Here is a 16,433-nt window from a genome sequence, read left to right on the forward strand (position 1 = left end):
CAAGCAACTAACACTTCGTAACATTAACAAATGCCTTGACATGTTATGGATGCTACAAATCTGCCCAGGGTGTGGCAGGACCACCAGAAGTTCTCTGTTCCCTGATGTTCATGTGTGCAAGAAGGGTCAGCAAAGGCTTCAGAGGAGAGTGACACCTGGTTTGGATCTTGGGAGATGACACCATGCGCCCCAGGTAGCAGGGCCTGGCTCATCTGGAGGGTTTATGAAATGTACAAATGAGACAGAGACCCAAGTCACCCAATCTGCTGACACAGCCAGCCTTCCTCACTATTAAAACCTCTCCCTGCAGACACCCGCCCTGAAACGTGCACACCCGCCTACCCCAGCATCTCCCACTCAGTGGTTTGAATGACCTTTAATAGGAACGCTGTTTCTGTCTGTCCCTCTCTCCAGAGGCATCCAGGACAGGATGACGCAGTGCAGTGTGCAGATACACCACTCCCTGCTCTGCCCCACCCCCAGCAAAGGTCAAGCAGAGGATGGAGCTGTGACATCCATGCACTTCCTGTCTCCCAGGAGGTTTTCTGAGTCACCATCTCCAAGGGACAGTGTTCTGCTCCCATGATGGGAGCCAGGGAGGATGGGGCTGCTGCAGTCCCACGGTCATGTGGGGACTTGAGTCTGACCCAGGTCTCAGTGTCAACCCTGGAGCAGAAGGCCCCGAGGCTGCAGCTCTGCTGGGGAGAAGCTCTGGGGTGTGACTTCTCACCCCTAGAGTCTCTCTGGGCAGCTGGGTCAGCCCCTGTTGTGCTCAAGCACTGCCCCCTGGAAGAAGCAGAAGAAGTGGGACTGGGTTTTTCAGGAAGATGGGTGAGAAAAGACCAGTTGCTACAAAGCAGTGAAAGTGAACAGTTTTTCCCGGGAAGACATCCAGAGCACCAGGAAGGTCCCAGCCAAGGAGCTGTGCTCTGCCTCTGGCCTGCGGCCCCATCTCTCCGAAGGTGGCTCAAAAGCAGTAAGAGGTCAAGAGCCTGGAGGCTGGATCCTCATTCCCTGGGCCCCGAGGCGCCGGAGGCTGCTGGGCAGTGGTTGTTGACCAAGAGGAAAAGGTCCGTGGTGGCCACTCCCGGCCAGTTAGGGATCGACGAAGGAGACTGCGATGTATCGAGTGCCTTTGGTGGTGGGGAGCCCCTCGTGGTAGTGTGTGAGTCTCCCGGGGTGCATCAGGGTCCAGCCCTTCCGTGGGGCTCGGATGGAGCAGTTGTAGCGCAGGAACCGACAGCCCCCACCCTGCGAGACAGGAAGTGTCAATTACCCAACAGGAAGTGCCAGTTCCCCAACGGGACAACGGGCCCTCCCCCCACGCCCACCCCCATTCTCCCATCTGAGCCATCACAGCCAAGGGGCCCCTCAGTACAGCCTGCCCGGGGATGCCCTGTGAGCGACAGCCATGAGCTGCCTAAGGGAGACACTCTGCAAAGAGCAAGGAATCAGAAGCACTGGCCTTGGAGGCAGGCAGCACTGGGCAGTGACCCTGTGACCAACCTGAACCTCAGTTTGCCCTTCTGGAAAATAGGCATTAAACTGTACAGGGTTGTGAGAATTAAACGAGAAGATACAAGTAAGAGCTAGCTTAGGGCTGGGTTTCTCAACCTTAGCACTATGGACATGTTGGGTCAGATAATTATTTTTTAACTGTGGCAAATACACATAACATAAACTTTATCATCATAATCATTTTCAAGTGTACAATGATAATAAGTACATTTACACTGCTGTACAATTATCATCACATGAGCCAGGTAATTCTTGCTTATGGGGGAGCTGTCCTGGGTACCCCTGGCCTCTACCCAAGAGATGCCAATAGTACCCTCATAGTTGGGACAACTGAAAATGTCTTCAGTTATCACCAATGTCTGCTGAGAGGGGAACACTGTCCCCTATGAAAACCCCTGATATATTGTAAACTCTCAAAAAAAATGATAGGTGTTTTATGGGTGTCCTTCACAATGCCTGCCCAGGGCTAAGTCCCCAGAAGCTTTTATAAATAGTAACTTGGGACTTCCCCTGCAGTCTAGCGGTTAAGACTTTGCTGTCCAACGCAGAGGATGTGAGTTAGATTCCTGGTTAGGGAACTAAGATCCCACATACCTCATGGCCAAAAAAACAAAAAGTAAAAACAATATTGTAACAAATTCCACAAAGACTTTTAAAAGAAAATAGCAGCTTAAGGAGTAAATGGTGAATAAACGGTCCTCTCCCTAGCTGATCACACCTAGAGGCCCTTCCTTGGGGCCCTGAGGCCCCCAACTACTCCCTCCGCACCCTCTTGTCTTCCTGGTTTCCCCATCCACCCCTCTGATCACAAGCCTGTGCCCCACACCTGCTCTGATCTTGTCCTGCTATTCCCAAAGCTGCCCTCTTATTTCAAGAGTGATGAAAACCCTAAACTTTTTATTACTAAAATAGCTATTATTTTCCTTGATTACTTATTATGGATTCACATAAGCAATTACCTGGATGAGCTCATTTAATTCTCACAATTCTACAGGGGGGTCCTCTAGGTTTTCCCATCTAAGATATGAGGGAAATGCTAAGAAACGTACCTGGTTACACATTACACAGAGCTGGTGAGAGGAAGGCAGGACCCAAGCCCAGCCAGTCTGGCCCCCAGACATCCCGAATCCTTGCTCTGTTGTATCTAAAGCTTTCTCCCCCCAACCAACTTGTGCTCTGAGCCCACCTCTTCCCATAAGCCGTCTCCACGCACCAGGCACCCTCTCTCTAGAGTTCCCTGGCACTGGCATACTGACTGGCCACCCTGTGATCAGCTTACTCCCCAGTCAGCCCTGCCCCTGGCCCGCCCCTGGCCCAAGGTGCCCCCTGCTCACCTCATAATCCACTCCAACCCGGTTCAGGGCGATGTTGATGGTGAAGGTGGAGGCGTCGTGGTGTGGCACCAGCGAGGGCTGCTCATCGGGCTTGTAGCGAACGACAAAGGCCAGGTCGAATTGGGCCTGCGCCAAGGAAGCAGGACAAGAGAACTGGAGTTAGAGAGAGGCCCCCAAATGCTGGGAAAGGCAGGGGTGCACAGAAGGGACCCCTCATCCAATCGCTGCAAAGTCGACCAAGACGGCAGATCTGCTTACGCTGTGTTCTCCAGTGTCTGGCACAGACAAGGTTCTCAATTAAAACATGGGATGGAAGGGAAGGAAGAGAAGGAAAAGTAAAGAAAGGGAGGATGTGGAGGGAGGAAGGGAAGAGCAGGAGAAGGAGATGGAGAGCGGGGGTGGGGAGGAAGAGAAGAGAGGAAGTGAACGTAACCCTCACGACTCTTTCTGGCTGGTGATTCCTTGGGAGCAAGGCCCTGGCACACTCAGAGCAGGTGTTTGGAGAAAACCAGGGTAAACAAGGAGGAGGTGACTGAGTGAAGGAGGGCAAAAGTCAAAAGAGGCAGCCAGACACACGAGGGAAGGAGCTAAAGGAATGGGCATGCAAGCCAGCTAACGGGCTTGTTCGGTGGACTAGCATAGGAGCCTCTGAAGCAGGATTTAAGTACACAGAGAAGGATGCAAAGAAGTGAGTCCCGGCTGGAGGCAGAATGGCCTCCCGGGACCCCCCCTTCCGAGGCCCCACCTTCCGGGGGCCTAGCCTCACCCCTGAAGGGAGGAGACGCCACTCCTGGAGACTAAATATTCAGTAAATTCTCCCCCAAGCCGGGAACGCCTTCCTCCCCCACAAACCCCAACCACTCCATCCCACGCCCTCATCCCGGCTGCACCCCAGGCGTGCCCACCCTGGTGTAGTAGCCCGGGTAGAGTTTCTCTGTCATGGGGGCGATGTACTCCACCAGGAACTTGTGCCACTCCCGCTCAAAGTTGATCTGGTTCATGTGGATGTCGATGGTTGGCACGTTTTCGTAGCCACCCTGGATGCGGTTGTCCTAGACGTAACCAAGGAGAATTTGGTAAGCAGAATTGTAAGATCCAACCCCCCAACACACACCATGAAATTCCAGCTCCCTGGTGTAGTGCCTGTTCAGTTGTTTCAGTCGTGTCTGACTCTGTGCAACCCCATGGACTGTAGCCTACCAGGCTCCTCTGTCCATGGGATTTTCCAGGCAAGAATACTGAAGTGGGTTGCATGCCCTCCTCCAACGGATCTTCCTGACCCAGGGATAGAACCCTTGACGTCTCCTGTGTCTTCAGCATGGCAGGTGGATTCTTTACCCCTGAGCCACTCAGGAAGCCCCCGCTGGTGTACATGCTCTGTCTAAATCCCCTCCCTTTGACCTGTGAACCTGATGGGATAAGGTTAGGTTACAGGACAAAAGTGAAGGGATTCAGGAGATGTAATTAATGTAATGTCTACTTTTGGGTTTATCCAAAGGGAGATTATCTCAGGTGGGCCTTCAAGGAGGGTCTGGAAGACAGAGATTTTGTGTCCTGCTGGCCCAGATAAAGCAAGCTGCCTGAAATGATGCCGCTGCAAGGATGTGAGTTCTGTCACATGAGCTTGGAAAAGGACCCCAAGCTTCAGATGGGATCCCAGTCCCAGCTGACACCAGGACTGCAGCCTTGTGAGATGCTGAGCCGGACTCGCAACCCACAGAGACTGGGAGATAATAAATGGGCATTGTTTTAAGCTGATAAGCTTTGTGGTGATTTGTTACACAGCACAGAAAACCAACAGAGGCCACAGGTTAGTTGGGGTACTAGAGCCCCAGTGCTGGCTGGGTCGCTGGAGCACAAGGGTTCATCAGACCCCCCATGTGGGCTATTTGAGTTACTGGGTTCTGGAGATGAGCTCTGGCACCAAGTATGTCAATTGGGCAGAACCATGAACCGTGCTTAGTCCAGCTGCTAGCCCAGATGTTAGCTTGTCCCGGCGGCATATAGGCCCAGGGGTTCACGTGCCTTTAAAAATGGTGCCTGAACTTTCTAAGAGGCTTGCAGGTATGAATTCCTCCTTCAGGGAATGCACAGCCTGTCACATGCACCATGCCCTTTGCTTCTTAACACTGGTGTCTGGTGATCTTAACACTGCTGTCACTTCCAAATCCTTCTGCATCCCACATTCTCTCATTCCTCCCCCATCTCCATGCCCAATCTGGGGAAGGAAGTGAAATCATTCTAATGACAAACCAGGAACTGGAAACCTAGCAATTCAAGACGAAGGCAGCTCTAAGTCACCCAGCAGCAATGGCAACTTGAAGACCAACACTCCATCCCATTTCTCACTCCCTCTACTCCTAAGTGTCTGCAGGCCCCCCTGCCAATGCCTCCATCTCCAGGAGTTCCAGAGAGGTTGGCTAGCTTGTCAAGAAAAGAGCCCCGAGGGCAGGCATGGGGGAGGGGCAGCACCCTGCCATCGCAGTCAGGCATCTGGACCCCCACCTTGTTATCTCCCAGGGACCACTGGCCGTAGTGCTCCATCTCCTCCACCAGCTCATCACAGGCCGTCTCCGTGAAGATGGGGAACCAGTAGACGTCCGGGCAAGGCTGAGGAGGGCGGGGATTCGGTCACAGGGTCCAGAGAAGCATCACTTCGTCCTCCCGCTGCCCCCATGGCCCTCTGCAGACCCTGCTGCAGGCAAGGCCCCTCATGTGGCCTATGTCCAGTCCCAAACCCCAGTCTGTGAGCCCTCCGTCTCCCCACAAGTGTCCCCAGGGAGCAGGAGGTCAGCAGGCTGCTGAAGAGAGGAGGAAGCAGAGCTCAGAGCTGGCCCTTCTCAGCCAAGGTCACAGAGCTGCCGAAGCCTGGAAAGGAATATGCAAATCCAGGAAGCAGAGGCCACAGGCTCCAGGAGAAGCAGAGAAGGAAGCATCTGTTTCTCACTCTAGGCCCAGAGTCCACAGCTGAGACCACAGTTGGGGACATTTTCTCCTCTCCTGCTCTGGCCAGGGAAGATGCCTTAGGCCCCTCCGCCCCGAAGACTCCAGCTACAAAGTGCCAGCAAGATGCAGGGGCACCCCACTGTGCATTCCCTCGCCCCAAAAAGCACCAGAGCATAGGAAGGGGGCTCCTGCTCCTCCCCCAGGTCAGCTGGCCCTGTTGCTCTGCCGTCTGTTCCCCGCAGCCGCTGCAGGGTGTAAATCCAGCAGCTTTGTTCGCAGAGGGTGCTGGGGCCTTACCATCTCCACCATCTTCCCCGCTAAGGCCTTGGTGTAGTTCTCGTGGATGTATTTCTCCTTCCAGTCCTGTGGGGAGAGAGGGAGCTCGGGTCCTCGGGCCAGCCTGGGCCAGCTGGGACTCACCTGCACGGGCTGTTCCAGGAGGAGTTCTGCCCCCCAGGCCCGGTGGGGTGCAGGAGCAGTGGGGGTGGGAGTAGGGGAGCCTGTATGTGCCTATGCCCGCTGGGTCATGTGAGCTGTTTGGGCACACAAGTATGTCCATGGGAGTCCATGTTTGCATGTGAGTGTACGTGTGTGTGCTGTGTGTATAGGTCCGCCTGCAGGTATGTGCCTGTGCCCACATCAGCCACAGGCTTGCAACATCTAGTGATGCTGTCAAGACTTCCTCCTTCTCTGATCAGCATAGCACCCTCAGAGGTGAGGCAGGCTGGGACAGCACACCCATTTTAGAGCTGAGATAACTGAGGCCCCACAGATTCTGGCCAAAAGATAACGGAAGGACTAAACAACCTTCACTGCCACTTCTCAAGAACCAAGAGCAAAATCAGGGTGCTGGGAGCAAAAGCAGCGTACTGAGCATGCCCTCTGCACTCAACACCAGAGGGCAAAATACCTAAGCTACTGCTCCGGCCGGACCCCTGGACACAACCCAACTCTCACCCTATTGAAGGAACAAGCTCACCCCTCCTCAGGGAGAGAGTGAGCAAGGGAACCTGACGTTAGTTCTCACTCCCCACTGCTGCAGAGGGGGCCCCAATAAAGCCTTGCCTGAAAAAAAAAAAAGATAACCGAGGCCCCAAAGGTGGACAGGCTTAACTGTCACAGCTGGACCACAAACCTCAGCCTGTAACTCCCGGTCCCTCCTCCACCAGATAGCACTGCCTCTAGAGACACTCTCCTCTCCACACCGGAATCCTGCCTGACAAGCCCTCTGGGGTGGAGGGAGCCAGGGGGGCCCATGGGGTTCCAGCCCAGCCAAGGTCAGGCTCTGGGAGGGAGGTGCCTCAGGTCACAGGATCACAGAGGTCCCTTTTGTTCCCATGCCTGCCCACCCACCCGGGACCTCACCTCGGGGTTGCTGAACACCTCCCAGAGGTCGTTGTGGAGGTGAGTGGTCTGGTAGCTGTCCAGGGAGAGCAGGTGGCCAAAGGAGTGCCGGTTGGTCAGGAACATGAACACATCCTGGGGAGAAGAGGCCGGATGGAAGAGGGCCTCCCCTCTCCTGCTCACCCCACCCCTGGGGTGGGCAAGACTGAAGCCTCCTCTACCCACCATATTTAAATTCACAACCCAGTGTGGGTCACTCCATTTCCCAAGTGCCCAAGGCCTGAGCCAATCAAGGAAGACTTCCTGGAGGACTGAATAGGAGTGAAAGAATGAACGTGCAAAAGAAAAGGATGGAGTTCTGATCCTGGAGTGAGTTGTGGGCACAAGGAAAACATCATCCTGCTGTCACATTAAAAAAAAAAAAAAACACAAAATAGTATCGGGTGGGGCACAGGGAAACAGTAAGGGCGTCTCTTGGGCACATTACTTGGAGTAAAGGTGGAAAGTTCAGTTTTCTTAAGGTTCTGTTGAAACGTACATAAAAGAGATTGTGTAGGGCTTCCCTGGTGGCTCAGTGGTAAAGCATCCACCTGCCAATGCAGGAGATGTGGGTTCAATCGCTGGTCCGGGAAAATCCCACAGGCCATGGAGCAACGAAGCCTGTGCGCCACAACTATTGAGCCTGTGCTCCAGAGCCCGGGAGCCACAAGAAGAGAAGCCATTGCAATGAGAAGACCAGGCACTGCAGCTAGAGAGTGACCCCTGTTCACTGCACCTAGAGGAAAGTCCACATCGCAATGAAGACCCAGCACAGCCACAAATAAGTAAACAAAAATTTTAAAAAAGAGAAAGACAGTGTGATAACTGGGTCTACTAAAATGATCCTACAGACCCCGAGGGGCAGCCCTCATACCTGGGCCCCCAAGTGCCCCCACCAGGGCCTGGCAGCCTGTAAGCAGTCCTGCTGGGATCTCAGAAGCCACAGGGCCCATGGGAATAAGGTAACTCGTCTTCCCCATCAACGGGGCCTCTTCTGACTGCCCAGCCCAGCTAACCTGCTGCCGGATATTGGCACAGAAGGCCATGTCGGGGTCCAGCTTGCTGTGGTGGAAGAGGTCTGTCTCCTGCAACTCAGCCCGCAGGGCGCTTCCCTTGATCAGGTAGATGTTTGAGATGTAGGGTACATTCCAGACACCCCTAAGGGAGAGAGGGGAAGATAGAGGGGGTCACAGGCAATGGTGTGGAGTCATAGGCTGGGGGTCAGGAGTCAGACGAGGGGGAAGTCACAGGCTGGGAGGGCAGGATGGTGCTGATTTGATTCCCCTACTCTGGGCACATGGCCCCAGGATAACTGTCAGGAAGTCCTTCTGGTGTCTGACTGGAGTCTTCCTTGCTTCAGTTCAGCAGGAATTTGAGCACAAGAAGGACAGGAATACTGAGGGAGGCGAGGCCAGGCGGAAGACAGAGGAGGGTGTCCCCCCATCCTGCAGGTACTCACACACGCCGCCCCTGCACGATGTCCACGTAGTCCTCGGAGCGGGCGTAGTAGCCATCTGCACTCAATGCCCCCCAGAAGTTCGACCACAGCCTCCCATGGCGGGTCATCAATGGGGTGATAACGTTCCTGGGGAAGGGAGCATCTCAGAGGGAGTCCCTCTGCCCGAGAGGAGATTGGGGCAGGTTCAGGTGTGGGGAAGGGGAGGGAGGGCACCTTCAACCTGCAAGGACCTCCCTGGAGTAGGGCCTGGGGTGGGGTCTGGCCCATCTGGTGCCAGCTACCCCTGCCCTTCACAGAGCAGCCAGGAAAGGCACAGAGGAGGAGGGGTGAGGGTAGGGGGTGGGACGTCTTGGAGCTTGGAGCCAGGAGGTAGAGAACATCCTAGACTAAATCAAGGTAGCCAGGACTTCCCTGGCAGTACAGTGGATGAGAAACCCACCTGCCAATGCAGGAGACACAGGTTCGATCCCTGGTCCAGGATGGTCCCATATGCTGCAGAGCGCCTAAGCCTGAGCACCACAACTACTGAGCCTGTGCTCTGGAGCCCACGAGTCACAACTACCGAGGCTGCAGAGTGCAACTACTGAAGCCCATGCGCCTAGAGCCTGTGCTTTGCAACAAGAGAAGCCACTGCAATGAGAAGCCTGTGCACTGCAGAAAGAGTGGCCCTCACTCGCCACAACTAGAGAAAGCCCATGTGCACCAACGAAGATCCAGAACAGTTAAAAGTAAATTAATAATATGTGTGTGTGTGTATAAACACAAGACAGCCAGGCTGGGAAAAGCCCAGGGTCAAAGGTGAGGCCAATGTGGAGGAGGAGACAGGCAGGGGAGGGGCCCCCACCCCAAGCCCATACTCGGGTCCAGGGCCATCGTGAGCCCTGGCTCTGCGGGCCTGCCTGCCAGCCAGCCGCGGCCAACCCACAGCCTCACTTGTTCTGCTCGATCAGCAGCCGCAGGGTTCTGGGCTCGGTCAGGGCCACGTCGGCATCCACACTGAAGTAGTAAGTGCAGCCACGGTCCTGCCGGCACAAGTCCCTGTGGGGAGGGAACACAGGGTCATTGGGGTCAGGGTGCTGGTGCCAGCCTCCCCAACACCCAGGATCCCTGCACCTGCAGTCCCCGCCGCTGCCCACATCTTTCATCACCAGGTACCAGCCAAGGGTCTTTAGGGAGCTCAGGTCAGCCCTGCTGCAGGCTGGCACCAGCCGCCTCGAGGTCCCTCCTGACTCTGAGACCCAACCCCTGGACTACAAAGCTGTCAAGACAAGGCCCAGAGCCTGGCATCTGGCACCCAGTGCCCTGAAAACCTGGGCACTGGGGAGAGCAGGCCACAGACAGGCCCCTACGCTACTCAGTGCTATGGGTAAACCAGCTCTGCCTTTCCAGAGGACAGTCTGGCAACCTACACCAAAAGCTTTAAAAATCTCACACTAAGTAAAATCAGACAGACAGAGAAAGACAAATATCATATGATATCACTTGTATGTGGAATCTAAAAAAATAATACAAACCAACATATTTACAAGACAGAAATAGACTCACAGACATAGAAAATAAATATACAGTTACTAAAGTGGAAAAGGGGGAAGGGGAGAGATAAATTAGGAGTATGGGATTAACAGATACACAATAATATACAAAAAATAAACAACAAGGATTTACTGTCCAGCACAGTAAATAATAGCACCATAGCACCGAGCCGTGTAGGAACCTGCCTGTGGGCCTGCTCTCCCCAGTGCCAAGGTTTTCAGGGCACTGGGTGCCAGATGCCAGAAAGATAATGACATTCAGTACCTTGTAATAACCTTTAATAGAAAAGAATCCGAAGTTGTACACCTGAAACTAGCACAATATTGTAAATCAATAATAGTTAAAATTTTCTTAAAAATCTATGTTCTTTGTGTTTACTGGCGCCAGGCTCAGCAAACTATGGAGCACAGTGCAAATCTAGCTCACTGCCTGGGGTTTTGACCCTTTTCTCTTTTTTTGACTGTGCTAAGCGGCATGCGGGATCTTAGTTCCCTGACCAGGGATCGAACTCATGCCCCTCTGCAGTGGAAGCATGGAGTTTTAACCACTGGACTACTAAGAGAATCCCCAAGAACTTTTTTCGAATTTACTTTATTGACGTATAGTTGATTCACAATGCTAATTTCTGCTATACAGCCAAGTGATTCAGTTGTACATATATATATATATATATATATACACATTTTTTTCATATTCTTTTCCATCATGGTTTATCACAGGATATTGAATATAGCTCCCTGTGCTACACAGTAGGACCTTGTTTTTCCATTCTCTATATAGCAGTTTGCATCTGGTAATCCCAAACTCCCAGTCCATCCCTCTCCCACCCCGTGGCAATCACAAATTTGTAAGAACAGTTTCACATTTCTAAATGGGTGGGGAAAACAAAAATCAAAAGAAGTCATGTGAAAATCATATGAACTTCAAATTTCAGTGTTGATAAAGAAAATGTTATTGGAGCACAGCCACGCTCATTCATGCTCTAATAGCCGGGCTGAGTGGTCACGGCAGAGCCCTCAAAGCCAATTTACATAGATTCACTAGCTGGGCCTTTATAAGGAGTTTGCCAATCTCAGATCTGCACTTTCTAACTCTTTTATAGTCCACACAAATTAAACTTGTTTATTTCCATGATAAAGGAAATAAATCACAGGCTGTTTCTCCAATTGTCAGCATTTATCTCCTCTGGCCCTCCAGTCCTTCCTCTGTCTCTCCTTTGCTTCCCAAACCCAAATGACAATGCTCAGCCCTCCCCAGGAGAACTGAGGTTGACTCAATGATTTCCCCATTTGAGAGATGAGAACATAGAGGTCAAGGGAGGGGCAGGACTTGCTGGAGACCACATGGCCTTCTGAACCTCTGTCTGCCCGCCTGGGGCTCCTGATAACACGGCCCCTCCGCCACGACCCTCAACTCACGCGCCCATGTTCCTGGCGTCTGCATTGGCCATCCGCACCTCGGGGCCCACCAGTTTCACAGACTGGTACTCGTCGCCGTGCTCTGCCAGGAACTGCTCCACCTGAGCCTTGTGGTGCTGCTCCTGGGGGCAAAGGGATGGAGGCTGAGGATGAAGCTCCACCCCCTGGGACCACAGCGTCTTCTGCTGCCCAGGCTGCTCCCTCTCATTGCTGGCACGTCCCCAGCCACCTGCTGGAACTTGCTCCCTGGAACTCTGCCATCATCAGACCTTCTACCTGGAGTGCCCTTCCTGGCCAACCTCTGACCGTGTGTGCATGCTAAGCACTCCAGCCGTGTCCGACTCTTTGTGACCCACCAAGCTCCTCTACCCACGGGATTCTCCAAGCAAGAATACTGGAGTGGGCTGCCATTTCCTCGATACTCTCGAACCAGAGATCAAACCCACATTTCTTATGTCTCCTGCATTGGCAGGCGGGTTCTTTACCACTAGTGCCACCTGGGAAGCCAGCCTCTGACCATCCTCCCCTGACTAGACTAGGTCTGCTGCTACTGCTAAGTCACTTCTACAGGCCTCTTTAAAGCCTTTGTCACCAGGACACGCCCCTTACCCCACAGGCCCCACATCCAGTCACTGATGACCAGTTCTTCTGGTCCAAGGTATGGCCCAGGGTTCTGCTTTGCTATAAAACACTCCAGGTAATGTTCAAACAGCACTTGGAAAAAGTTTACACCTGGAGCCCCTTGCATGGGGAAAAAGGAAGAGCAGGGTGTTTAAAAACAAACCCACGGTTCAGAGCGAAGCCTGGATCTGCTCCAGTGAGCTGCATGACCTTGGACAAGTCACTTCACCTGTCTCAGCTTCAGTTTCCTCCCTTGTAAAATGAGAGGGCAATCCTGTCTCCCCATGGGGTCACTGCAAGGAGTTGACAAGTCAGACAAGAGCACACAGTAGGTCCTTAAAGACCATCCAGGACAATTCTCTTTTTCTACACAAAGTCACAATTTATGCGTGTAAGGTTTGATGACTCCAGGGAAGCTGGGAGCCTCCCAAGGGCAGGGTCTACATCCTCCTCCTGTTTTTAGGAAGGACAGCTGAATGTTTGTGAGACAGACAAACTGAGATAAGTCGGGGCCCATAGGTCCCTGGAGGTGGGGTGCAGACAGTCAGGGCCGAGAGGTCTCGGAAGAGGGTGACCATAGTGAGGACAGCTAAGACTCTATGGAAGACAAAGAGCCTTGACAGCAGGCAGGACTTAAGAGAATGTTTGGCTTCTCTCAGCCAAAGCTGAGATGTGGGACGTTATCCTGCTGGAATGGAGAGGCTGGCAAGGCAGGGAGCTCAGAATACTTATTCCAGGCCTGGATTCACAAAGTAGCAGGCCTTCAGGTGCCCCTTGACTCCTCAGAATGTATTATACTCAAGGAATGAAAGCCAATTTAACTATCACCAGATCAAATCAGGAAAGACTGGGACTCCCCTGGTGATCCAGTGGTTAAGACTTAGCACTTCCACTGCATGGGACACAGGTTTGATCCCTGGTCGGGGGAAATAAGATCCCACATGTCCTGCAGCTTGGCCAAAAAAAAAAAAGAGGGGAGGAATGAAAGACTGACTAGAGCAGGAAGGGAAATAATGATAATGATGTCAGCTAAGAGCACCTACTATGTGCTTCCTCTTCATCAGGCACTTGTCTTCATGCTTCAGAGGTCAACTTATTTAACCTTCGTAGCAATCCCATTTGGCCAGCACTAATAGTATCCCTATTGAATAGACCTAATAGATGAGAAAACTGAAGCCCAGAGAGGTTGAATAAGATGCTCAAGGTCACACAGCTAATATAAGCAGCGATATTGGGGTTCAAATCCAGCCAGTCTGACTCCAGAATCAACCCAGTGATTGGGAATACAGCCTACTGCCCACTTCCATCTGGCTCAGATAACCCTGGCTTGATCACTTCCTCAGAGGTCTCAGGGTGTCTTGCAAGGGTGGACCCTTGACCCAAACCACATGGTGAGCCCACCGAAAGCCTGCTACTCACGTGGTTGTGAATGAAAAGCCTCAACCGTTTTCGGGGGTAGTGGAGGCGCAGGAGCCGCTGGAAGAACAGGGACAGGAACGGGGTGGGCTGTTCGATGAACACGCCGACCAGGACGGTGGGCAGAGCTTCATCCTGCAGGGAGAGAGGGCGGCACAAGAGTCCAGCCATGTCCAGCCACGGAGCGGCTGCTGAGCCCTGAGGATGGCCAGAGGGACTAGCAGTCAGAGGCTCTGCAGGACTTAGCAGGAAAGGGGCCTGGGCAGGAGCTCCGAGCAGGGTGTGCAGGGGGCAGGGGACGGGACCAGCAGGGATGCAGCAGGAGGCTGTCCCTGCAGGGGACAGGTGCAGTGTGAGTCCAGACTCTAGCCAGGACGGGTTGACGGCACACTGTCAGAGGGCCTGGCTGGCATGAGGTCTGAGATGGGCCATGAATGAAGAGTAAGGTTCATGGGATGGGGAGAGGGCTACAAGGGCGCCTGAAGGACCAGGCAGAAGAAACCAGAACTTAGGCTTCCCAGGAAGCCAGAGCCATGTGCAATCTGAGAAGGCTTCCAGGAGGAGGTGCCTGGGTGAGGACGAGGAGGGAGGTGACCGCTTTATGGCCCACCAGAGATGCAAGAGTCTCTTCCAGAACTCCTCCTCATCCCCCACCCCAAGGACAGAGCCCCGAGGCCCAGCAGCCTCACCCCAATGCCCTTGAGGCTGCGCAGGCCCTCGTCACATACGGCGCACCCCGTCTCGAAGGTCCAGAAGCGCGGGATGTAGTTGCCCAAGTAGTTCAGCTGCAGCTGTCAGGAGATGAGGGATATGAGTGAAACCAGACCAGCCCCACTCCTGCCCCAGCCACCACCAAGGAGGGGGACCTGCACCCCAGCCCTCTGCCATCCCAAAGAGGGCAGGAATGTGGCTTTGTTGGGGGCGGGTCTTGGAGAGTATATCTGCCCTTGGAGATGACCAAAGCTGCTCTGAGAGGGGCGGAGGGAGGACACAGACTCTGGTGCTGCTTCATCTGTGACCGCCTGTGTGTGCTAAGTCGCTTCAGTCGTGTCCGACTCTGCAACCCCATGGACTGTAGCCTGCCAGGCTCCTCTGTCCATGGGATTCTCCAGGCAACAATACTGGAGTGGGTTGCCATGCCCTGCCTCCAGGGGATCGTCCCAACCCAGGGACTGAACCTGCCGCGTCTCTTACGTCTTCTGCATTGGCAGACGGGTTCTTTACCATTAGTGCCACCTGGAAAGCCCTGTGGACCTCCTGGGAGCGTGTAAAATGCAGATTCCTGGCCCCCACCCCCCCACCCTCCGCAGACATTTCAAAATTGCAGTTCTTGTGTGGGTGGAGCTAGTGGTAAAGAGTCCACCTGCCAATGCAGGAGACACAAGAGACGTGGGTTCAATCCCTGGGGGTTGGGAAGATCCCCTGGAGGAGGGCATTGCAACGCACTCTGGTATTCTTTCCTGGAAAATCCCATGGACAGAGGAGCCTGGCAGGCTACAGCCCATGGGGCCACAATGAGTGGGACGCAACTGTGTACACATGCACTTGGGTGGCATCGGGAAATCTGCATTTAAACACACTCCCCTTCCCCTCCCGTCCACCTGATTCTGAAGGAGTGGTTGAGGACCACACTCCTAGAAACCAGTTGTGATCCAGGGGCCTGTCCCTCAAGGGCCAGGGGAGGCTGGCCTGTACCCCTGCCCCTCCTGCAGCTCTGGGAGAACAGGGAACATTCTGTCCTGTTCAGGGCTGGCGAGGCCTCACACCCTGGTGCAAACATGCAATGTTTGTTGAATGTAGGAACAAGTCTGCCCTGGGGTGGCAGAGTACAGATGACTCAAGGCAGCCCCGCCTGGGCCTGGATGGGGACAGTGCCTCTTCTGTGGTCCAGCAGAGACAGACAGGGCATCACTGACCATCCCGGTACAGAGAGGCAGCACCATCCTGAACTCAGATGTGAGGACAGAGGCAGTGAGCATGTCCCAGGTAGGTGGCCCCAAACCCAAGGGGAAGCTTTGGGGTCACAGTGAGAGCACAACCCCAGATTCTGGATCTCTCCCCCCACGACTCTCTCCTGGGGCTGGGGCCCCTCCCTACCTTGGTGGGCCCGTTGCCATGAATCAGGACCGGGAGGGTGTCGTAGGCCAGGTTCCTTGCTCTCACTTGGCCCATTTCAAACTTGAGCACGACCTCATCTGTGGGTCAGAAAACAGAGACCTGTCCAGCATCAGGGCCAGAGGCCAAGTTCTGGGCTCTGACCCAGACAGTCTGCACATAAGATAGCAGGTAGGACTGCTCTGTCTGACAGTTATAAAATGCAGACAGGCCTTTTCCCAGAGGCCTGAGAAGACGCTTGGCAGGGAGGCCTTTTGTTGTGAGTGATCATGTGAGGGGAGCCTCTCTGTGCAAGCCCCTGACCCACCCAAGAAGCGGTCTGGACCCAGTTTCTTAAGCCAGGCTCATGAACTCCCAGAACCCACAGACCAAAGAGTGTGATGTCTCTGCACATCACTTGGATGGGACCCAGAGCTCTCCTCAGACTCTCAGAGGGGTCCATTTACCCCATTAAATCACCAATCAACGATCTGGTCCAATTTCTCTTTTCTAAGGATGGGAAACAGATGCCCCAGGGTATGTGTATGTGTCTTGCCTGAGATCATCCAGCAAAATAGTGGCTAAGCAACGTCATCACCAGCCACTGACTTGGGACCAGGCCACAAGCATTTGTGGTTTCAAGGGTTAAATGGCCTCTCTGCTTCCTATGCCATCCATCAACTCCCTGCCCCCAGCTCAGGAAGTCTTCAC

The 16,433-nt window shown here is 53.8% G+C and overlaps 1 protein-coding gene across 1 annotated transcript in view; it reads right to left on the minus strand.

Annotated features, from left to right (window-relative positions):
- Positions 361-16,433, minus strand: part of PLOD1 (procollagen-lysine,2-oxoglutarate 5-dioxygenase 1) — a 29,751-nt gene continuing 13,678 nt past the window's right edge. Inside the window, exons 7-19 of the mRNA XM_018060334.1 lie at positions 15,726-15,823; positions 14,318-14,419; positions 13,632-13,763; positions 11,592-11,713; positions 9,574-9,678; positions 8,641-8,766; positions 8,198-8,339; positions 7,164-7,277; positions 6,096-6,161; positions 5,358-5,462; positions 3,758-3,904; positions 2,853-2,978; positions 361-1,251 (exon numbers count right to left, since the gene is read on the minus strand). Of these exons, the coding sequence (XP_017915823.1) occupies positions 1,096-1,251; positions 2,853-2,978; positions 3,758-3,904; positions 5,358-5,462; positions 6,096-6,161; positions 7,164-7,277; positions 8,198-8,339; positions 8,641-8,766; positions 9,574-9,678; positions 11,592-11,713; positions 13,632-13,763; positions 14,318-14,419; positions 15,726-15,823 (1,541 nt within the window). The 3' untranslated portion in view covers positions 361-1,095. The remainder of the gene's footprint in view (positions 1,252-2,852; positions 2,979-3,757; positions 3,905-5,357; positions 5,463-6,095; positions 6,162-7,163; positions 7,278-8,197; positions 8,340-8,640; positions 8,767-9,573; positions 9,679-11,591; positions 11,714-13,631; positions 13,764-14,317; positions 14,420-15,725; positions 15,824-16,433) is intronic.

This window comes from Capra hircus, chromosome 16 (genome assembly GCF_001704415.2).
Source record: "Capra hircus breed San Clemente chromosome 16, ASM170441v1, whole genome shotgun sequence".
Taxonomy (NCBI): Eukaryota; Metazoa; Chordata; class Mammalia; order Artiodactyla; family Bovidae; genus Capra; species Capra hircus.